At 37.8% G+C, this 24444-nt stretch overlaps 1 protein-coding gene across 1 annotated transcript in view; it reads left to right on the top strand.

Annotated features, from left to right (window-relative positions):
• The window catches only part of LOC134675919 (pleckstrin homology-like domain family B member 1), a 163414-nt gene that overhangs the window by 120565 nt on the left and 18405 nt on the right, over positions 1–24444 (top strand). The window contains exons 8-16 of the mRNA XM_063534263.1: positions 1468–1573; positions 2601–2721; positions 3386–3591; positions 5072–5796; positions 6464–6663; positions 7447–7572; positions 10733–11928; positions 12586–12790; positions 20467–20497. Of these exons, the coding sequence (XP_063390333.1) occupies positions 1468–1573; positions 2601–2721; positions 3386–3591; positions 5072–5796; positions 6464–6663; positions 7447–7572; positions 10733–11928; positions 12586–12790; positions 20467–20497 (2916 nt within the window). The remainder of the gene's footprint in view (positions 1–1467; positions 1574–2600; positions 2722–3385; positions 3592–5071; positions 5797–6463; positions 6664–7446; positions 7573–10732; positions 11929–12585; positions 12791–20466; positions 20498–24444) is intronic.

Consider the following 24444-nt stretch of genomic DNA (forward strand, 5'->3'; position numbering starts at 1 on the left):
TACTAAGGTTCCGATGAATCGTTGTCGATGAAATCATATTCGATGAAAATTTTGTCGGCAAAACAAGGGTACACCCTGTTCTTATGATATATAACTTCAATAATACATCATGCGTAAATGAAAGTGCGTGCGAACGTATCGTTTATTTCAATAATTGAAAGATTAATTGTTTGATGATTAAGATTAATTATTTTCGCCTGTATGAAAAAAAGTGCCTATATTCGGTACTATTAAAATTAATTGAGCATATCAAGTTACTGAAATTCGCTGGTTTAACACAGTAGTTGGCCAACCGTTCTGTTGTCATAAGTGATAAACATTAATAAGAACGTTAACGAAAAATACAGTCAAGATACTAAGAACACTTCACTTTGAACTCCAAAATGACCGTGTCTCAAAAAAGATTGTCACACAAGCAACTGGTGAAGCTATTCGTCAGAAATTTAAAGAAAAACACTCTAGCTTTAAAAGAACTAAAGCTGACAATCGATAAGAAATCGGAAGTAGAGAAATTCGATAAAATAATCGATATAACGAATGCGGTAAACGATAAACTCGAGATCGTTACGAAACTACGAAACGACATCAAAATATATAAAACTATTAATACCATTTTGACGAACCATTATATAAAAGAAACTAAAGACCACGAAAACTCCATGGACGGTAAAATAATCAAGCTGGAAACTCAAATTAAAGAATCTTACGATGAATTGAAAGATATTATTTTAACCAAGATGGCGGGAATTAAAACCGGCAATGAGAATGTGTTTATAGTTGGGAACGATATGAAGTGTAATGGTTACAATCAGTTCTATATTAGAAATGAAATTTATAACAGCATTATTAAGAAGATCGATAAGCTATTTTGCGGCATGGTAAGTCACTAGAGACTAATTAGGTAATTCTTAGGCTACATTTTATTTTATGTAACTTGTGATTGGCATAGAAGTTTGAAAATATGTTTAGGTATGTAGTTACATACTCAAATACTCATGGCGATATTCATAAACGAGCTACAGGGAAAATTTAGCAAAACTCAGCCTGTAGAGGGCGTCACTGCCTACCATGAAACACGACAATCGAAAGTTCGGTTTCTGCCTCTCTATCACTCTTGCTTAGCCACTCACATGCTTTTGGTAACTGTAGCTACCAGCTGTCACCCTTAAGAGAGGCAGATAACGAAATTTTGATTTTCGCGTTTCGCGGTAGGCCACCTGTAAAAAAACCGCCTTGGTGCATCAATGTCATAGTGAAAACTTGTCAAAAAACTGTTTAAGGCCTATGTATAAGTTACTCTATGGTTTACTAAACAAATTAGTGCTTCACTCTGGCGGCAGTCGGGAGGCTCAGGCACCCCCTTGTAATCAGCCCTGATTTACAAGGGGGTGCCCGAGCCTCCTGACTGCCCAATGGTCCCCTACCTACGTGTCCTTGGTAGTGAATGTGTTAAATCTATTGTTCCAGGCATACCAGGATAGGATAAAGGAAGAGGAGCAGAAAGAGGCAGAAACAGCACGTTTGGAAGAAATACTCAACATGTGCGCAGAGTACGAGAGGCAGATCGCGTCAGGTACATATTTTAATCTATTAGTCATTCCCTTTTAACCTTTTGGGAATATGACGTGCTCCGGACGCCAGGTGATCGCAATTATTTAACCTTTTGACCGCCAATGACGTCATCTAACGCGCGCGGCTACAACGTTCAAAAGGTTAAGCGAAATTGAACCTTACCGAGTCCCGCGTAAGTCCCAATTGCATTTGCGAAGCTGTCGGCTGTAGCCGTCGTTGGCGTCCTTGGCAAGACTTTCCGATAACGGCCACAGCCGTCTGTGGCCGTCAAAAGGCTAAAACTAGTTTTGACTTCTAAACTTCTATTTTTAGGGTTCCGTACCCAAAGGGTAAAACGGGACCCTATTACTAAGACTTCGCTGTCCGTCCGTCCGTCCGTCCATCCGTCTGTCCGTCTGTCTGTCACCAGGCTGTATCTCACGAACCGTGATAGCTAGACAGTTGAAATTTTCACAGATGATGTATTTCTGTTGCCGCTATAACAACAAATACTAAAAACAGAATAAAATAAAGATTTCAGTGGGGCTCCCATACAGCAAACGTGATTATTTAAATTGTTTTCTGAGATTATGAGGTTTGGACTCTTGAGTTACGATTGACTTATATTATAAAAGATGACAACAGAAGTTCCTTTAAAAATTAGTTAAAGTTTCACGGTTTGTTTGTATAGAACCTCCCCCATTTTAGAAGACGAAGAGAAAGTGAAGTGATAAGCCCTTACCACCCTATTCACAGAATCATTGACGTCTCATGTATGAAAATAGCCTCAACAGTTTTGACGTTAGGGCCCCCCACATCTAGCGTCTTTCGAGCGTCGGCGTCTTGTCAGTGCTATGGAAAATGACGTCGCTGCGAAGTTGCGTCGACGTTGCGTCGACGTTGCGTCGAGCAGCGCCCATAGAGTTGTAGACGCCGACGCTCGAAAGACGCTAGATGTGGCCCTTACGGTATAAATAGATTGCTAAAAACCAAACTGTCTTTTTAGGTATAAATTAGAATTTAAATCTAAATATTTTTTTTCGTTTCAGGTTTACCTATAACGCCTACAGAAAAGCGGCCCCACAACAAAATCATCACAAATGGATCGCTACCGAGAAGCGTCGCTTTGAACAACCCTAATTTTGTGCAGACCAGCGAGGGTTATTACAAGTAAGTAATAATAAAACAGAGACGCTACTCAAACAGAGACGCTTCCAGTGGCTAGGGCATGTGCAACGCATGGACAGTGCTCGTTTGCCCAGACAGACTATGCTGAGCCAAATTGCAGTAGGCAAGCGCAACGTCGGACGTCCATTACTCCGCTTTAAGGACTGCGCAAAGCGCGACATGGTTGCGTTTAACATCAACTGCGACTCATGGGAAGACCTAGCTCTAAACCGCGTGGAGTGGAGGAACAGCCTTCTAAGAGGTCGCGAAACCCATGATAGGTCCTGGTTTCAAGACTTGGCCCGAAAACGGGCAATAAAACATGCGCGATGAGGGTCGCCTCGATGCGGATCCTCAATGCACTTTTATTTGTCACAAATGTAGGCGACTGTGCCGTTCAAGGATCGGGTTATATAGCCACGAGCGACGCTGTCGCTAGTTAATAAGTAAGTCATAGACGCTGCTTAAATCATCTGTAAAGATGCACAAGGCCTAATGATGTTGATGAATAATAAAAATTTTAAAATCACTTTAATTAATGTCTTGTAGATATGAGACACCAGGCTAATTGGTCGATAGTTGGCTATGTCACTTATATCCCCTTTTTTGTGAAGCAGTATAATATATATTTTTAGGATTTGATAAATTAAATTAACAATTGTTTCAGATTCGAAACTAGTCACAACAAGAACATGTCCCAATCCCTACCTGCCCAAAGAAACGTATCCAGCTACGAAAACATAGAGCCACTAACACCCGAGGTGACCATAGAGCATAGAGGCCGCATGGACGAGATCGGTATACCTGTGTTCGAGGACGAATTGTCCAGTCCTGTGCTTATTAGGAAGCTGGATAAGGTCAATTCGCCTATAGGTAAGTGTAAAAACTACTTCATAACCGTACTATAGTTCGTTTTTTTTAGCATTAGAAAGAACTTGCAAGAAGGTAAGCGATCTTGATATGTCTTTTAATTGAAAAACGCTTTTTAATAATCAAAAACTATTACTTATGAAAGCAGAAGAATATAAATGATTGTATTAGATTCATAATTGTTACATATTTGCCGTCACTTATTTTTAAAATGTGTTTTTCAATTAAAAGACACATCAAGATTGTTTACATTATTTCTAATGCTAAAAGAAACGAACTGTAGCGACAGCCTTGCGTTTCATTGCATTCCAAATTGAACCGTAATTCGCCTTTAGGTAAGTCTAAAATAGATAATACAACACTTTAAACGGAACTTCATAAGATAGGTGTATTTACAAACGACAGCCGCCAATCACATTCTAAATTGAATCGTAATGCCATTGTGTTAAAGGCCCAAGTTAAAGAAACAGTGCCATTAACACCATGTTGCATCGTTCAATAGAAACAAACGGTGCAGTGTCCCGACAGCATCAGGGCTTCACTACTGCCACACTTCAAATTGAACCGTTTACCTATATGTTTATGGTTCAATTTAGTGTGCGGTGCCGGTTGCTACTTGAGACTTCTTTCAATTCGCTTTCGCAAAGATGTATTTTATGTAGTGATGTGCCGACTATTGATTTGGCCGACTAGCCGACTAGCCGACTAATCGGCGCTCGGATGGCCGATTAGTCGGCCGACTAGTCGGCTAGTCGGCCAGATCATTAGTTTCGTCTAAGTTCGGTTCAGATGCACTTAAAAACAATTGTTTTACTCCTTTCGTCGCGCTATTCATCATATTATAGTAACGCTATAAAATAAAATAAATAAATCCTAAGGCTATATTTCATACGACAACCAATCGGATATACGAAAGCGATCACATGGTCGATAATTCGAACAAAAGTTTTCGAGAGCATCCTAAATAGGAATTTGGGTAAAATAGGTGAAAATAATCTTTTCACCTATTTTAAACTATTATATATAGTCAATTAGTTGCTGTTTATTTCTTTTTGCCCTGTTTTTCTGTCACTTATAAAGTGCCGACTAATCGGCCATTTTTGCCGACTAGTCGCCGACTAATCGCCGACTACAAATCAGGCCGGATAGTCGGCTTTCCCGACTAGTCGGCGACTAGTCGGTACATCCCTAATTTTATGTTCACCTTTTGCCTTGTTGCGACTACATAAAGGTTTGAAAGATAAACATAATATATAATTAATATTAACTGTATAATTACGGTAATAATGGTAAAATACAAAGCGAGAAGGAGACGACAAATAACTTATCATGTAAATTATGTAATGCCTTATGACTGACATATGCAATTAAAACTCAGTACGGAATTATTTAAGTCGGATTCCTACAATATACCTACAGTATATCTGACGAGTACTCTGGGCGAATTCACACATTTATGTTACTAAAACTATTACATTTTCAGGTAGCCCATACGAAAACGTGTACTATAACCGAGGAAACCTCAAGCCAAAATCGCCAAATTCTCAAAGCCCTCGAACGAGAATAAAGACCACTTTCGCTCACAAAAATCCCATCCCATCGCCGCAATACTTCATATTCCCTACCCCACCACCAATTGACAACTCGAAAAAACCTAATTTTAATATTCCCAATAATACTCATACTGAAGTTAGTGAAAATAAGGAAAAAGTAAATGAAAAATTTGCTGGCATCGAAAAACAACTTAGTTTAGAAGAAGATATACCTATGATAGACGATGCTGATGTAACTAATGATATCGAACAAAGACATTCAACTATAGTTACAGAAAAAGATGACATACAACGACAAAACTCAAACAATTCCGAATCTGACGAAGTATTCGTAAATGAAAACACTTTAACGAAGAATCAAAGTTTTGACGACGTTAAAAAAGAACTAATGGCAGATATACCAGAATTAGAAGAGTTTGAGAAAGATCTAGAACAGAATAAGAGAGAGAAGATGATACGACAAATACAGGAAGGTTTGAAACAGATAGACGTTGAAGCTGATTCGATTGACAGTAATTTGGACGTGAATATGTCGGACTTGAAAAGTAAATGTGACGGTCTTAAAGAAGAGAGAAAGAAGCTGGTGGCTAAGATACATGAACTGAAATGTAAGATGTCTGAAATAAGATCACAGGAAGATGATATTCTGAGAGAGGTAAGACAAAACTTTCTAGATTATGATGTTTTTTACAAGTCTGTCAAATGATCAAGATTTGACTAAAATAATAAAATTCTACAAACGATGGTAATTATTAGTTTAAGAATAAATCTCATATTACAATATTCATAGCCATTACATATATCCATTTTATTATTTATTAATATGTTTACTCTAACGACGTAAGCAAAAACTTTCTTGCTATTATGAAAAATAATTAACTCAAAGTTTATTTGATTCTAAATATACCCATGGTATAATAAATATACTCCGCCTGGTACTCTCTTCCCGTCTTTTCTAGGTTACCTGACTGACACAAGCCTACGTCATCATGCGACAGCGCTATATGATAATATGCAATAGCGCTATATATAGCGGCCATGTTATTGTGACGTAGGCTTGTGTCACTCTGGGAAGAGAAGACCATGTTTTATTAGACTATGAATATACATACCTATAAAAAACCCTCACTGTCATAATTGTTTTTACTTAACACAATTCATTAAATTGTTAATAGTATATCATTAATGTAATCACGAATATGTTAAGTATTAATTATATTAACCCTTGCTACTTAGCTAATACTTATTGCCCAATTTAGAGAACTAATCATTAGGCCGCATTAATTATTTGATTAATTGTAAACCTAATTAATTAATTGTAGCTCGAAATGGAGAAAGCCTTAATAAAAGGTGAATACGACTCGGAAATAGCCATATTGAACATAGAACAGAAGAAGAAGATGGAGCTAGCCGAGAATGCGAAGAAGATAGAGGAGGAGATAAAACAATTGAAGGAGAAACAAGAGGCGAGACAGAAGGAGTTGAAAGAGAGAGTCGATATAGCTACTATGAAGGTTGAGTGGTAAGTGTTATACCTATTAATTAATATTAGAAATGCGATAGTAACTCTGTAGACCAAGCACATGATTGACGGGTATCGTCTTGGGTCGTCCCATTCGTTTTTCGTCAAGTTCTTAAATTAGTCCTATTCTGCTTTCGTCACTCATTCTACATTGAAAGCCACTGACGATTGTGACGAATGTAGAATGAAAACATAATAGGACTAATTTAAGAACTTGACGAAAAACGAATGGGACGACCCAAGACGATACCGATTGACGCGACAGTATCTCGCCTCGAGATAGACTACCCGCCTTTTTCTAACTGTATTAATTAAAGCGGGACGGGTATGGAGGCTTGTTACTCACGTCACATGCCTCCATAGACTACGGTAACCGCTTACCATCGGACGGGTGGTATGATTGTTTGCCACCAACATTTTAATTAAATATAAACTCCATTATATCGCCAGTTATGCGAAGCTAATGACAATTGTCACGATATTCCGACACAGAACTCATTTCCTGTCAAGATTTACCGAAAGTTCTTTTAAATCTTGTGACAATTGTCATCATCATCATCATGAACTTCGCAAAAGAAATACTTGTTTTTTGCCGATATAATAAAGTTAAAAATAATACAATGATGGTGGCTAACAGGAATACGGCCCGCCCGATGGTAAGCGGTAACCGTAGCCCATGGAAGACTATGTCGTCTAGGACGTCTAGGGGCCGAATAGGGTATGAATAGGGGCCTGGCTTTTATTATATTTGTTTGTTTTTGTCACAAGTAAAGTTTTTTACAGGATAAAGAAGGACCTAGACAACGGGGCGACGGTCGAAGAGCTACAAAACGCGCAGGATATTCTAGATAACGAGACCAAGATATTCGAAGACCTGGAGTTCCAGCATTTGGAGGAGGAGTCAGAATTGTAAGTGATCTATATCACAATAAATAATAGTACTAGGTACAGAAGACTCACTCTCTAACAAAACGCGTCTGTCACGATCAGGACAGGTATGGCCGCTAGGTGACGACAGCGCCACGCGCGGCTTATGGCTAGCCACCAGAATTCGTGTGGAATGGATGTACTTTTAGCTACCTGTAGCAAAGCGATGAAATAGCGGAGTGAGCCACGCCTGACTTTATTTAAATAAATAAATAAGTAATATATAAATATTATAGGACATTTTTTAACACGAATTGACTAAGCTCCACGGTACGCCCATGAAGGCTTGTGTTGTGGCTACTTAGACAACGATATATATAATATATAAATACTTATATACATAGAAAACAGCCATGACTCAGGAAAAAATATCTGTGTCATCACACAAATAAATGCCCTTACCGGGATTCGAACCGGGACCATCGGCTTCATAGGCAGGGTCACTCACAAGGCCAGACTGGTCGTCGTCTCGGAGTAAATATCTATGGAGCGGCCCTTAACAGGCGTTCCCCTCTGCAAAAAGATCGCGGCCGCCGGTCAAGGAGGTTATATAAAACTAGTTGCCACACGTCATACGCCATTCAGCAAACGTCAGTCTAAGCGGAATGATAGGAGCCGAAAATGCCGAATTGCAGCGTTTTCTCATGCAAAATGAGATCGGAAACGTCTAGTCTACATAAAGAACACGTTTCTTATCATATTTAAGTACTATTACATCTAAATATTATCAAATAGTGCATTAATTTTGCAAATAACTAAAAAACATTGTCAATCTGACAGTGATACCAGTGATATGATATTAGATCTAATTTAGGGTAATTCTAAAGAAGACTTTCTAAATATTAATTAGGTACGAGTAGAATTTCTAATAGGAAATATGCGAAACTCTGAGTAGGGGCGCGACTACCACTATCCATCACAATCTGGGGGTCCGCCGCGGAACAAGAAAATTTAAATTTCGTTAGGTATCTAATCTCTCTATCACTATTGCATATTTGAGCAATAAAGAGAAAAGAGAAAATTTACTAGCTAGCTTAGTGCTACACTCTGGCGGCAGAACATTGTAGTAATATGCCCTATTTGCTATGCTTTTTGTTATATAATTTATGTAACACATTATTTTTATATAACACCTTAGTTTCATATCAACCTAATCTATTTAATCAAATTAATAGATCTATAAGAATAAAGAAAAGGGGGACGGGGGATCAAAAAGTAGTCGAAAACATCTCGCGTGATTTGTGCACAACCCCTAAATAACGTAAAATTACCAATAGACTATTTTTTGAAAATTAATTTTTCCTTTAGTTTCTACATATAGCTGGTCAAGCAGATATTGTCAGTAGAAAAAGGCGGCAAATTTGAAAAATGTAGGCGGGAATCCTCCTATAGAAAATTAGAATTTCGCGCCTTTTTTAGTGACAAGATTTGCTTGACCAGCTATATATTTTTATTTAACATGTCAAATATATTATTAATTTAAGGTATTTACGGCTGTCACTTTCCATAAATAGGCACTTTTAATTTATTACTCTGGTATCACCGTACCAATATTAGTGATGGGACACCATAAAAACCAATATCGGTAAAATCGATATAAACATAATGAATAATATACAGATGGTCATGATGACTAGCGAACACCAGCCATATCGTACAAACCTCAAGGTGTGATATTCCTAGGCAGATGATGATCTGCCTAGTGACCACCAGCCATATCGTGCTAACTTCAAGGTGTGATATTCCTAAGCAGATCATGAAACGCCGGCATGTCATGATCTGACTAGTGACCACCAGCCATACCGTTCAAACCTCAACATTTAGGCATATCGAATAAGTAGGATGTCCTAAATTTTAGCAAATGATAACCATTGAAATAGCTTGACATCCTACTTATAGTACGTGTTTGGGTAGCGTATGATTTTAGTACCTACCTAGTATCTACGCATTCTGCTCCAAATGCCACATAGAAAGCAGCACTAGCAGTGGCAAAAAATGCAAAAGGCAGATTATTAAATGGCGGCGTTTCATGATATGCCTAGGAATATCTCGATATGCCCGATTTTACCATCTACCGCCGATATATATACTAATTATCCCCTACTCAATATCCCTTAAATGACATCCTATGGCCGCGTTCCATCTCTGTCATCATGCAGATCTGCATGCTCGATAGTATATTGCATTGCTTTCAGAAGTAAACCAACATGTAAAATATTAACTAATGAACTGATAATAAAAAATCATTCTATATCAGCTTGCAAGATTGGCCCTAAACAAATTGACAAACTATTAGAAATAACATCTAAACAATACAAAAATTTAAAGTTAGTAAAATGCTGGTACAAAGACTTGATATTGTATTATTATTATAATTGATAAAAACAGAAATTAAAATTCATTGTCAATTTTATCGACAATATTATCGACGCGTCCCTCGCACTATCTAGGTTTACTTAGAACTGACGTCATCTCGTTCACGGACAGGGTTGTCTGTGTTTGTTCTTGTACTTGTGTGAATATAGTTTTTGCTAGTGTTAGATAATTTTGTCGTGTGCGTGTGTAGCGACGTATGCTAAAAATGCATTAGTGTTAACATTATTTGTGTGCGTTACCTCGTCCCCCGCGCCAAAAACGACAGAATTTTTCAGATAGAAATTAGTGCGCGTTTCTACTCCATAGATATTTACTCCGAGGGTCGTCGTAATATTTACATGCATGGCACTGTCTCGCTCGCACTCCGTCGCGTCGCTCACACACTGACGATTAGTCTGATAACTGCGTTAGTAGCCAACTTCAACCTATTTGGGTGTCATTTATCCGAAACGCGGTGTCAATCCTGAGATATTGGTTTAACCGACCTAAGCTTACCACTTTGTATTTATTTTTGTATAAAATGTAGTCGGTGTCAGCTTACCGTCAGATGGGTCGTATGCTTTGTTAACCTCCGTATTGGTATAAAAAAAGTAATACATTTAGAGCTTCATTTTCAAGCAAAAGTTATTGTAGATAAAGTGGTTGATGTCGATTTCTGTTTTTTTATAGTAGCGTGTTTTTTTCTTGAATTAGTACTTAAAGGAAATTACCTTTAATTTATGTTATTCAAAAAAAGCATACGTAACTTAATAATTCTATTTTGCAGACTCGCGAACCGAGAAGACTTACAAAACGAAATAATTCAGCTAACAAAGAAAATAGAAGCGCAGAAAACAAGAATACTAACACTCAAATCCGAAGCCAATAGCAACCTAACTTCAGCTTTGGACGAAACTAAAATACTACAAGCAGAGTATGTAAGACTACTTAATGAAGTTGAAGAGCTAACTGGTAAAGTACAATGTGTTGAAAAAGAGTTGAAACCTGTTGTAGCTAAATTGAACGAACTAGAAAGAACACAATCACCAGATAGTGCTTTCTATACAGATCAAACTAGAGCTAAATCAGGAGAATTCGGTTATTCGCCGCAAAGCAGTGACAGCGACGATCTAGACGTAAAAGTCACACAATTCGAAGAACACACTAACCAACTAAAAGACAAATTTAACTCTATCGATCAAATGTCACAATCAATGATTGTAGATATCGAACGACGAGTTTGCGATGCAGATGACGATAACGAAAGTCCGTCTAAGTCTTCAACTTCTAAAGAGAAGAAAGGATTTTGGGAACGGAATTTCGATTCGTTGAAAAGGAAGAGTAAAGACAAAAAGAAAGAGAAGGTCGACATTATGTCGCAGAGTTTGAATGAGAACATGTTTTACAATAATGATACTATTGAAAATGATGTTTCTTTAGATAGGTTTAATAGCTTGAGACATTCCAAAGGCAAAAACAAAAACGGCCCAGTCAAAAGTGCGTCGTCGTCGAAGATCCCGACGTTTGCGGCTCTGGGTAAAATTATCAAAAAAGACTCGTTCGGTAAGAAAACTAAAGACGTGAAAGTCGAAGTAAAAGACGAAGAACCGAAAAATAGATACGTCAAAAACGCGAAACCTAGTTTTGATAACAAGTACGTTAAAGCGAAATCACTATCGCCTGATAAACTGATGAAAGAAGATGGTATAAAAGAGGAAGATGAAGATCAGAAGCCATTTGAAGATAGAACTAATAAAATTCTACATAGGAAAAGTTGTGGTGATGAGCCGAATGTCAGAGAGTTTAATAGAATATCAGATTCAGGGAAGGTTCCATCGCAAGATGATATAGATAGGATATCGAAGGTGACTATGGACGCTCCTATACTGTCGAGTGATACGGATATGAACTCTTTGGGGAAGAGAACTTTGGATAGTTTGATGGAGATAGAGAGGAAGAGGATGGAGATGTTGGAGGAACAAGGTATGTAGCGATTGCTTTACCTATAATCTTTCTCGAATGCGCAACCAAAATCTAAGTAGGTATGATTTTATATACGAGTATGTCAGTATGCGGTGTTTTTATCATTACTGATTTTCGAATCTTTAGGAGCATGACATAAAATTGTCTACGGTTCTCCTATATAAACGCGAATTTTCTGAAGTTTTTGTTTTCTATCACAGTGTAACAAATTAATTAATTAACTTACAACGTTGAAACGTCTAAGGCCCACTTGCACCATTTCACTAACCTGGGATTAAGCGGTTAAACCGTTAACCTAGTGTCAAATTGTACTGGTAACCATGGTAACGCCAGGTTTAACCGGTTTACCCCGGGTTAGTGAAATGGTGCAAGTGGGCCTAAGTGTAACTAATATACGAAAAAAAATGCGTTTGTACAAGACAGCTCATTACATGGAGTGCTCCTAAAAGAAAATAAAATCAAAAGAGGAGTGTCTTTTCAAAAGGGCTTATTTTTTATGGTGTTAAGGGGCCCACTGATTAACAGTCCGCCGTCCGCCGGACGGTATCGGCCTGTCAGTTGTTAGGAACTGTCAAAATTTTGTTCTAACTGACAGGCCGATACCGTCCGGCGAACTGTTAATCAGTGGGCCCCTTTAATTACGAGTATATTCCACAGGTTGCCAAGTGATAGAAAACGAGCGAGAGAAGATATCGGAACTGAAACGGCGCGTGCAAGACGAGACGAAGAAGCTATGGGACCAGCGCGCGCGCAGCGAGCAGGCCAAGTCTTTTGACAGCGACTGTCAAAGCATCGAGGTCGACAGGACGTATGGTGACATGGCGGATGACAGTCTTAACATGACCAACGTCTATGAGGAGAGGTAAGTCATTACACAAAAACATTTTTTTTAACGCCAATCGAAAAAAAAATCGGGAAGACAGGATGCTACGAAAAGTCACGTGAATCGTATCGTTTATCAACGATAGCAAGCCACCCCGCCATCGCACGGGTTAATAAATTATACACCTAACCCTTTCTCAAGAAGCGCTGGTGGCCTAGCGGTAAGAGCGTGCGACTTGCAATCCGGAGGTCGCGGGTTCAAACCTCGGCTCGAACCAATGAGTTTTTCAGAACTTATGTACGAAATATCATTTGATATTTACTAGTCGCTTTTCGGTGAAGGAAAACATCGTGAGGAAACCGGACTAATCCCAATAAGGCCTAGTTTCCCCTCTGGGTTGGAAGGTCAGATGGCAGTCGCTTTCGTAAAAACTAGTGCCTACGTCAAATCATGGGATTAGTTGTCAAGCGGACTCCAGACTCTCATGAGCCGTGGCGAAATGCCGGGATAACGCGATGAAGAAGAAGAAGAGACACCTAAACCTTCCTCAAGAATCACTCTATTGACTCTATTGAACGGTGAAAACCGCATGAAAAACCGTTCAGTTTTGAGTTTAACGCGAACAAACACACAAATAGACAGACGCGGCGGGCGACTTAGTTTTATAAGGTGTACCTAGTGATTGTCATCCTGGCAGGCCCATAAGACGGTTACATGATATACCTAAGTGCTTGAAAGCGTAAAAAAAATATGAAGAAAATATATGTGATGCCCCCGGGTAAATGTACCTTATGGCGGTTGGCGCTTACGCTATTATTAACGCCGCTCCAACATTATTGCGGCGCTATGCGACGTAAGCGCCAGCCGCCATAAGGTACCTTTTTCCGTGGAACGTAGAAAATATATCATCGTATCTAGAACTCGTTCGTTTCATTATAACATTTGTGATACTCGTACGTATTATTCAGATTACTAGCGAATATCGATACAGCACACCTAACCCGGTCACAAAGCGTATCGCCCTGATAAGATAACTGGCCAGTCGCTTCGCGCATAGCACTCGTGACAAACGTGTATACACCGCGACAAGGCTATATCGACTCTACTACCTCTGTGATACAGTGCAAAGTTAAATGACAAGAGTTTAAAAAAAATAGCAACAGTGCATTTGAAACAAGTGATAATTGTTTTAATCGCTTCTATTTGTTTTACGACAGTAAAGTAAATCTTATGAACTTGCTTTCGTTTTGCGAATATAGGTAGTAGTGATATATAGAGATGTACTTAATGTGCATATTTGTTTTGCGTCATTTTAGCTGTACGTGGAAATACTGACGGCTCGATTCGGAAAATGAATTAGATCTCTACTAGACCTCAACAAGTTACGATATGGATAATTTAAAGATATTTGTAAGATAGATATGTCAAATTTGACGTTTCCGCGATTCTGGAGGTCCTCTTGAACGATTTCGACAAGTTATGACTTAGATATCCGAGTCACATCTAGTCGATATCTAATGTAAATCTAGTTGATCTCTATATCGTCTCTAGATCTTGTGATTATCTCGTTTCCCGAATACGCGTGTGAAACTTCTTAGCTATTAGTCATTACCTCATTACTTCAAAACTTGTACCTTATACAGAGTGGCTAAAAAATTACTGCGTTCCCGTTGCCAGGGAGGTTTTGGGTTTATAGTGAGCAACTTTTACTATGGGTCCAACACCGAAATCGCGGAAAAAAATTTGGCTGTTTTATACATTTTGGCTGGTCCATTTCCTATGGGTGGGCGAGGGTAAATTTTTTTTTCGCGATTATGGGAGAGGAAGACCGAGAAAAGGGTGGATGGACTGTGTGAGAGATGATATGAAGCGAACGCAAGTGAATGATGAGATGACGGGCGAGAGAGAGGTATGGAAGAAAAGACATGCTGCGCCGACCCCAAATGAATGGGATAAGGGCAAGCGAATGATGATGACGAGGTCCCATAGTAAAAGTTGCACAGTATAATCCCAAAACCTCCCTGGCAACGGGAATGCAGTTATTTTTTAGCCACGGGGTATAAGTTGCTGAGTATGACCTAAAAATTAATGGGTTTGAGTACGAGTAATTGCTTTTCGTTCAGCTACATACTGTATAACAATATTATTATGGTTGATTGATAGAGCATGATTGGAGGCATTAAGTCCGCTTTTTAGGGTTCCGTACCCAAAGGGTAAAACGGGACCCTATTACTAAGACTTCGCTGTCCGTCCGTCCGTCCGTCCGTCCGTCCGTCTGTCTGTCACCAGGCTGTATCTCACGAACCGTGATAGCTAGACAGTTGAAATTTTCACATATGATGTATTTCTGTTGCCGCTATAACAACAAATACTAAAAACAGAATAAAATAAAGATTTAAGTGGGGCTCCCATACAGCAAACGTGGTTTTTGACCAAAGTTAAGCAACGTCGGGCGTGGTCAGTACTTGGATGGGTGACCGTTTTCTTTTTGCAATTTTTTCAGTTTTTTTTTGCTTTATGGTAAGGAACCCTTCGTGCGCGAGTCCGACTCGCACTTGCCCGGTTTTTTGTACGCTTTGTTTTGTGCAATAAAGTTTGAAGTAAATAAATAAACATGTGATCAAATATGTAAGTAAACAATGTAACTATTTGATACACTCAAGTACAAAGTAGAAGTGTAGGTAATAAAGTAATAACATTATTTAATAAAACAATTAAACGTGTCGAAGTGACGTTTCAAGGGTCGATCAACTATTTCTTGTTGTTACCTATTCTGTCCCATCAGCCAGGAGACAATCGCAGTATCGTGTGTTAGAAGAAATGCTGTACCATGTTCCACAAACATGCTTAGTAGATGTCCCATTATGGAAAGGCCTTATAACTACCAAAAAATCCAAGTTCGGTTCATTGAAACACGAAATAACTAGTATTTTAAGAGTGACCCAGGAGACCGTAACCATGGCAACTAGTAACAATAAAAAGTTGATTCACCCTTAAAACTTATAAACAATATGATAAGCAATCTCTTTAGGCGTGGGCTTTCTTTGATTTTAAGACCATTTTGAAAGTTTAAAGTCAACGAAACGGTCACATTGAAATCAAACACACGCTGCACGCTGTAGTGTGCTCTGTCACACCTACCCGCCGTAGGTAAGTGTAATAGAGAGAACACTACGTATTCGTCTGCAGATGTTTGATATTACTATAGTCTAGTTGACATCACGATAGGAATCCCGAACGACCCACAATTGGACATATTATGTCCAATTAAAGTGATTGTGCACGCTGGCTCACAGATAACTATGCTAGTTTCTACCGTATTACCTTGAGATAGAGTTGAAAAACGTGTAACGGGTTCGTCCCTACATCTCTAGGTATTAACTGAATGGAATGATAGCGCATATTTAAAAAAGTTTTGAACTATGACCTTTCATAATCTATTAATTTTCACATAGGTACCTATTGCCTGTATGTAATGTAGGTACCTACTCATTTTAGTTTCATTTGATAAAAGGAAATTGGTATGTACCTACGCAAACCGTTCTAACAAGTATGTAAGTGCGAAAGTGGCGGGCATAGTGACAGACGATAAAAATGGAACCATCCTGCGCCCTCAGGACTGCATATGATACCAGTATAATTGATAATCAGGAAATGCGTTGCGTCCGTAAGTGGCGATAGAATGAGTATGAGTAAAATATGAACGCGGCACGGCGCGGAACGGTGACATATTAATACGGTCACGGAACGAATTGGGGTCGACCTTACTTGATGAACTATACAGGATGTCGCTTCGATTAAACAAAGATTATCAACAGTATTTTTTCTTATGTATTAATAACTGTAATTTTGGTAGTACTGTTTGGTGTTTAAAATAAGACAACAATACAATATAAAGTTTATCAGGGTAATGTAAGTTTTTTAACTGAGCGAGAGCGAAAGCCTCCGTTGCAACTTTGGCAAAATTGCTTACGTATTCTGTTCGTCTCTACAGTACCCGTACCATGAGTCATTGACAGTGTCAAAACTGACATATACGAAAACGTCTCCGTATTTACTTTCTATAAGTACATCTCGCTCGCACTAATATGTGAGTACGAGCTAGATGCATAGAAAGTAAGTTACGTTCTCGATAGCGTTTATGTCAGAGCCAAACTGGTGGTAGCCACACAAGTCGCATTTCTCATCCCTTGTCGTGAAATCTTGTCAGTAGGTTTGATAATTGTTTTTTTTTGTCGATTCAATTTTGTTGTTTTCTAAATGGCTGACCCATCGGAGCTCGCAAGGTGTACAGCTGAACAGAGCCACTATTATATGTATGTATGTAGGTAAACTTTATTGTTTATAGAAATTAAAACACGAGAAACACAGTTACAGAGTGAATTAAATTCAACAAAGGCGAAGTTATCCCTGCATGGGACCTCTTCCAGTTAACCTAAATAAAATAAGTAAATAAGTATAATTTGCTTTAATTCATAATCGTAATGACACTTAATAATCGTCCCATCGTAAAGTACCTACCTATAAAACTTATAGGAGACAATTGAGATTTAGGCATAATATAACTAAAATTAATAACGGAATGAATTGTCGATCACCCTGTATAGCCCAGTGTGACTGCATTCATAAACATCCTCGATACCGATTGAGAACACAGATGTTTTCACACTCGGTATACATGGTGTAGTCATAATAGCTTACATCATATTTATGTGTTCTTGCTGTTCTTGTGTAAGTGATTGTGTGTGCGATAAGTACAGTCAGCAGCAGAAGTTGCTAAGCGGGCGAGGTGTTCAAAATGGTCTTGACGCGACTTTATTATTTTAATTTATAATACTTTTATTAAGTAAGTAGTTACTACCTACTAAAAGTTTATAGCCATAGTGAGCCGCACGTTAATAACACAAAGTAGTTTTTTTTGCCATATTAGTGAGTTTTGCTTGTCATCTGAAGATGCACATATACAGACTAAAACAAAAAAAACATTGCCATATATCTAAAGACGGCCTTACGGGCACTAAGAATGGTGTTAGTTCAGCGGTGTCACGCACACGAATTCGAGCCAATCGTGCAGTCTAACGCCACAACCAGTGTTGCCAACTCGGATTTTGAAAAAATGCTAGGCTAATGTCTAGATTATGCCAAAATTATGCGAAAGATTTTTGAAACACCTATGCTAAAAAAATGCTAAAATATCACTTGAAATTAGACACTTAAAGCACATACATTTTTCAAATTTACCGCCTTTTTCTACTGTCAAGATCTGCTTGACCAACTTTATATAGTCCGTTGACGTCCATCTGTTCACAAAAGTCAAAATTCATATGAAAATATGAACCACATAAGTCAATGGCGCATATTGTTGCTGCCAAGTTGGTGCAAACTTGACTTAGACTAAATTATGCTAAAAATTATGCCAGATGCTAAATGGAAAATTTTGGTGCCAAAGCGAGTGAAAATATGCCAGATCTGGCATCATTTATGCCAAGTTGGCAACACTGGCCACAACGCGATTGGTTGATGAGTTCGCATCAATGGTCGCAACTAGTTGCGTTAGACTGCACGATGGGCTCTGTACTAGAGATGCACCGGATATCCGGTATCCGGTCTATCCGGACAATATTTTACTATCCGGCCGGATACCGGATAGTAACGTTGCTTGATTTCGGAGTAAACAAATTGGATTTAAGAAACCGACACGGTCATAATCGTATACTTGTTTATTATTTTAAAACAATTTAATCATTCCACTGACTTGCACGCGCACTCATTTCGAACCTAGAAATGAGTCCGCGCGAACGTTTACTAGGAAACGGGTCAAACCCGCAGAATGCGCGCCTGAAAAACCGAAATGTAGGTATAGTTCCGCTGGCCGAATATTCGGCGGCCGGATACCGGATACTAGGCCGATGGACAGGCCGAATATCCGGTATCCGGCCAAACAACTATCCGTTGCATCTCTACTCTGTACCTTATTGCCCATAATTCTAATTGGCCCTTCTTTAGATACATGTCAATGAAAACACAGAATTTCCTTTTTAATATCACTTAAGAAATCACGCGCAATATTAAACACACATCCGCATTCATATATTGCCGTGTACCATCGTTAACACTTGTAACTTTCCGTTCTTAAACCTTATTACCGAGCACATAAGGTCCAGCGTTAGCCAGTTGAATGCTATTAGTACACCGAACGAGTACATCGACGACCGAAAGTGTAATGGGTCGTGAAATCGAGTCGGCAAACATCTCGAGTACTAGTTTCATATTCATTACTCTCGCAACTCATATCTGGCTGAACACTTGATTGCACAGAACGAATAAGGATAAAATTCGGACTTATAAACTATGACTATGACCAAACAGAATGATAGTACAAATATAGCCTTATTAATTCGTACCTATAGTAGTATCAAAGATAATTTAATATAGAGGCGCACTGCAAAATCAAATTTTGTACTTTTGTATATTTACTGCCATCTGTCGACACATGATTAAAACTTTTAGAACGCGATTAAAATTTGATCCTATGTGTTGAATTTGTTAAATATCAAAAAGTGTCTCCATCTACACGAGTAGTATAGATAGGCTAAATATATGGCATCATCTTTTAGGCCTGAGTGACACTTGTAAGTTTTACTTACGTAAGTAGGGACACGGCTATACTACAGAATGAGAGATGAATATCGTTATCTCATTCTAACAAATAGCTTTGTCCCTACTTACGTAAGTAAAACTTACAAGTGTAACTCAGGCCTTAGTGATTTAATGTGAGTGAAGTGAAATAAATAAGACATAGGATTAAGTACATTAAAAACCGAAAATGTCAAAAGCGAAGCACAAATCGACCAAGTTTATATGTTGGTAAGTATCATCACATAATCTGATAGGTATTATCAATTAAATTAGATAATTACTTCTAGATATTCTATAGTGATATTCAGAATTAGAAATCAGTAAAATTAAATACCTACAATAAAAAAAATACTTGAAAACCGGCTGAGATATAACTTATTATACTCTGTATTATTTTAATGACAAACGCGTGCAATTGTCATACTACTAATTATGTTTCGGAATACACGCAAAATAGGCGCATTAATATGACAATGACGTCGAGTTGCGGAAACCAAGCCCGCGAGAACCTAATAACCACAGAATAAATAATAGTACTAAGTACAGAAGACTCACTCTCTAACAAAACGCGTCTGTTACGATCAGCACAGATATGGCCGCTAGGTGGCGACAGCGCCACGCGCGGCTTATGACAAACCCCAAAATTGGGGCCGAACGGATGTAGTTTTAGCTACTTGTACCAAAGCGACGAAATCGCGGAGTGAGACACGCCTGCTATAACTTATGTTTCGGAATATCACTCTATGCACAGTTCTATACACATTTATAGTTCATAATTGTTTTTCGTCCTATTTTCTCGGAAACGTTCTTGTCATGCTAGTTCAGTCAACGTCAGTACTTTGTTGTACCGAGACTGACTGAAATAGTAAGACTTATTTTTTTTTTTTATTATGAATGGGCTTACTCATGGCCACAGACTAGCCGAGGCGTAGACGTGGCCTACGATGGAGCGAGCTCGCCCAGAAGGTGAAGACACTTTCGTAATAAGTTTTCATGAAAATACGATGGAAAATAATTATGCACTACATTTGTAGTTATTTGAGTAGGTACTAACTTTTGTTTTTTTATTGTTACAGTTCCGGATTTATGTCATCGTCAATTGAAGAGGTGAGCTATGATTTTAATATTATCAACATATAGGTAATTTTATTTTAACTGACCTCGTTAGGGCCACCATATAGTTTCCCCGTTTATAATTTGAATATTGTTGTGTAGTAGATTAGGGTATAGAAAACAATAATAGAAAAAACCGGGCAAGTGCGAGTCGGACTCGCGCACGAAGGGTTCCGTACCATAAAGCAAAAAAAAACGTGAAAAAATGCAAAAAGAAAACGCTCACCCATCCAAGTACTGACCACGCCCGACGTTGCTTAACTTTGGTCAAAAATCACGTTTGCTGTATGGGAGCCCCACTTAAATCTTTATTTTATTCTGTTTTTAGTATTTGTTGTTATAGCGGCAACAGAAATACATCATCTGTGAAAATTTCAACTGTCTAGCTATCACGGTTCGTGAGATACAGCCTGGTGACAGACAGACGGACAGACGGACGGACGGACAGCGAAGTCTTAGTAATAGGGTCCTGTTTTACCCTTTGGTACGGAACCCTAAAAAATACTTTATGTACTTTTGAAAGGTTCGAATGAAATTGAAACAGAATGTACATACATTGTAATGCACATTGGGCCTTAATGATGGTGTGATAAAAAAAAAACAATTTTTATTTTTTCGGCACGCACTTTACAATTGAAGTAAATTTTTTAAACTTTCGCGTTTTGAACACATATTAAATCATAACCAGGTCGACACACCGACAGCGACACAGCGCACCGCTGTGCTTAAACGTCGGTAAATAAAGCAAACAAAATAAATTCGCGATAGACCCGTTATAAATATGATTAATTATGAAGTTAATTTTCATAAATATTTTACATTTTGAATTTAGTAGCTGTTTCTGTCACTGTTTTTATATACACCACTATAAATTATCCCTTAACCGTTAAAGCATAACACATAATTTTCCGCCAACAAATGTTTATCAAAACAATTCTCCCGTTAACGCCAGATATATATAGGACAACAAAGCGTAGTTATTTTCTGCGTCACACGGCGAAATAGTCTCACCACTCGTTCGCTATTAAAAATTACATAAATACACGCATCTTAGCAAATCGTCGAGACGCCCACACGGTCGAGTTGGTTTAAAAATAGGATATATGGGATTAAAATTAGTATTTTGACCCTGGCCTCTAGGTAAGTAATCGAAACACGTCGCAATGAGTGAAGAATTATGTAAGGTCAATACGAATTACTGCATGTACCACTTTTACCAATAAGCAGAATATAAAAAACAACAAATTATACCAGTTAAGAGCCCATCAACGTGCACACAATAGTTCGTTTTTTTAGCATTAGAAATAAGGTAAACAATCTTGATGTGTCTTTTAATTAAATAACACATTTTAAAAATAAGTTACGGCAAATATGTAACAATTATGAATCTAATACGATCATTTATATTCTTCTGCTTTCATAAATAATAGTTTTTGATTTTTAAAAAGCGTTTTTCAATTAAAAGACATGTCAAGATCGCTTACCTTCTTGCAAGTTCTTTCTAATGCTAAAAAAATGAACTATAGCGCCACTGCTAAATAATCGTGATTATTTCAATTTAACGAAAGATATTTAAAAAAAGGGGGCCGCTACGTACTGTATTTTGTATTTAAGAACCTTTTTAATACATCAGACTAGTTTTTATATTCCTGGATTCGTCGATCTATGAACTCAAAATAAAAACAATCGTTTTAACTTTAGACGCATTGATTGACGAATCTTGCAACATAAAAACTAGTTTGATGTATTCAAAAGGTACTTAAATACAAATTACTGTACGTAGCGGCCCCCTTTTTTAAATATCTTTCGTTAAATTGAAATAATCATAATTATTTACAGTACCGGTCAAAAGTTTAAGTTCACTCTGTAAATTCGGTTAAATGAAGCTATAACACAATGTACTAATAAAAGTATTTAATAATCTTTTATTACATAATAAATTAAAGGTAATTCTCTAATTTAAAACCACAATTAAATAACAAAAAGATCAGTTTTTGCCAACTTTAGACTCTTCAAAATATCCGCCTTTTGCTTTCAATGCTGCCATACACACTTTCGGCATTCGCGTAATTAGTTTTTGCAGTGTTGATGTCGAAATTTTATTCCAACAAATGTATAGGTATTCCCAAAGCTGTTCTTTATTAGTTGGCCGCATTTTTCTCACACTCCTGTCCAATTCATCCCATAACAACTCAATCGGATTGAGGTCGGGCGATTGAGGAGGCCAATCCATATATTTTAATTCTTTTTGGTTCTCTTTGGATGAAATGTAGTTTTTGCACAACTTCGACGTATGCTTGGGATCGTTGTCTTGTTGGAAAACAAAACCTCTGCCTACAATCCGTTTTCCAGATGGAAAAGCGGGACGTTGCAAAATGTTATGATACATTTTCTTATCCATTATGCCATTGACTCTCACGAGATCACCAACTTTATCACCCGCAAAGCATCCCCAGACCATAACTGATCCTCCACCGTGCTTCACTGTTGGCATCACGCATTGCTTTATCATTCGTTCGCCTACTTGTCGTCGAACATATTGACGACGTCTCCCTCCAAAAATTTCAAACTTCGATTCGTCAGAAAATAAAACTTTAGACCACTGTCCAGACGTCCAGTTTTTGTGTTTCTGGGCCCATTTCAACCTCTTAACTTTATTCTGACTACGTAACAAGGGTTTTTTGGCAGCAATACGACCTTTTAGACCATAGTTTCGCAGACGCCGTTGCACTGTCGAAACCGATACTCGCTGTTCTCGGGTGGCGTTGAGTTCTTCGCAAATTTCTGGAGCAGTTAGAGTACGTTGGCGTTTGCTCTGCACGCAAATAAATTGGTCTTCGCTTTTAGACGTGACTTTTGGCCTACCTGATCGAGATCGACTGCAATTAAGACCGGTTTTTTGTTTTCGTTTCAAAGTACTCACGACAGCGGTTTGAGAAACCTTCATTTTTTCAGCGATTTTCCGCGTCGTGTAGCCCTCATTTGACAGAGTTACAATAACAGCACGAGTTTCGACACTAAAATCGGCTTTGCGACCCATTTTAAATGATTTCTAACTTCACGAAATCTCATAGGAAATACGGAACAAAAATATTAAATGGATCAAATTTTCCGAATAACATAAAACGATTCCTCCAAGAGGTATTTTTATTGTTATTTGGTAGTCGTGGAAACAATTAAACGTTTGAAATTCAAAACATATTCTATATTTGAACATAATTAAATATGATAACCTTATTTCGCAGAGTGAACTTAAACTTTTGACCGGTACTGTATAGTTCGTTTTTTTTAGCATTAGAAAAAACTTGAAAGAAGGTAAGCGATCTTGACACGTCTTTTAATTGAAAAACGCTTTTTAAAATTCAGTAACTATTATGAAAGCAGAAGAATATAAATGATCGTATTAGATTCATAGTTGTTACATATTTGCCGTAACTTATTTTTAAAATGTGTTTTTCAATTAAAAGATACATTAAAATTGTTTACCTTATTTCTAATGCTAAAAAAATGAACTATAGCAGTGGCGCTAGTGTGCACGTTGACGGGCTCTTTTTTTTTTTTTTTATTTATTTAGAACACAAACAGTCACATAATACAAATGGATTTTTAGTACAATGTAGTGTACGTAACATACTTAAGAAACAGACCTGGAGGTTCATTAATGAGTAGGTATATAATGTTAACATACATAATAACCGCAGAAAGAAAAAATAAAATTGTAATTATGAGCCATATCTACTTAAACTGTATTTACCAGTCTTCCAAACAAAATCAATATTGTTTTAGATTATAGTAGGGTAGGTAAGTAGAAAATTGGTAAATAAGTTCAAGATCAATATCTATTTTAGTATTATCGGATAAGTTGTCATCAATTTATTTTACTAGTTGGTAGGTAGGACAATCTGAAAGTTACATTTATACATTTTGTCATTTAAAACGAT

This window comes from Cydia fagiglandana, chromosome 23 (genome assembly GCF_963556715.1).
Source record: "Cydia fagiglandana chromosome 23, ilCydFagi1.1, whole genome shotgun sequence".
NCBI classification, from domain to species: domain Eukaryota; kingdom Metazoa; phylum Arthropoda; class Insecta; order Lepidoptera; family Tortricidae; genus Cydia; species Cydia fagiglandana.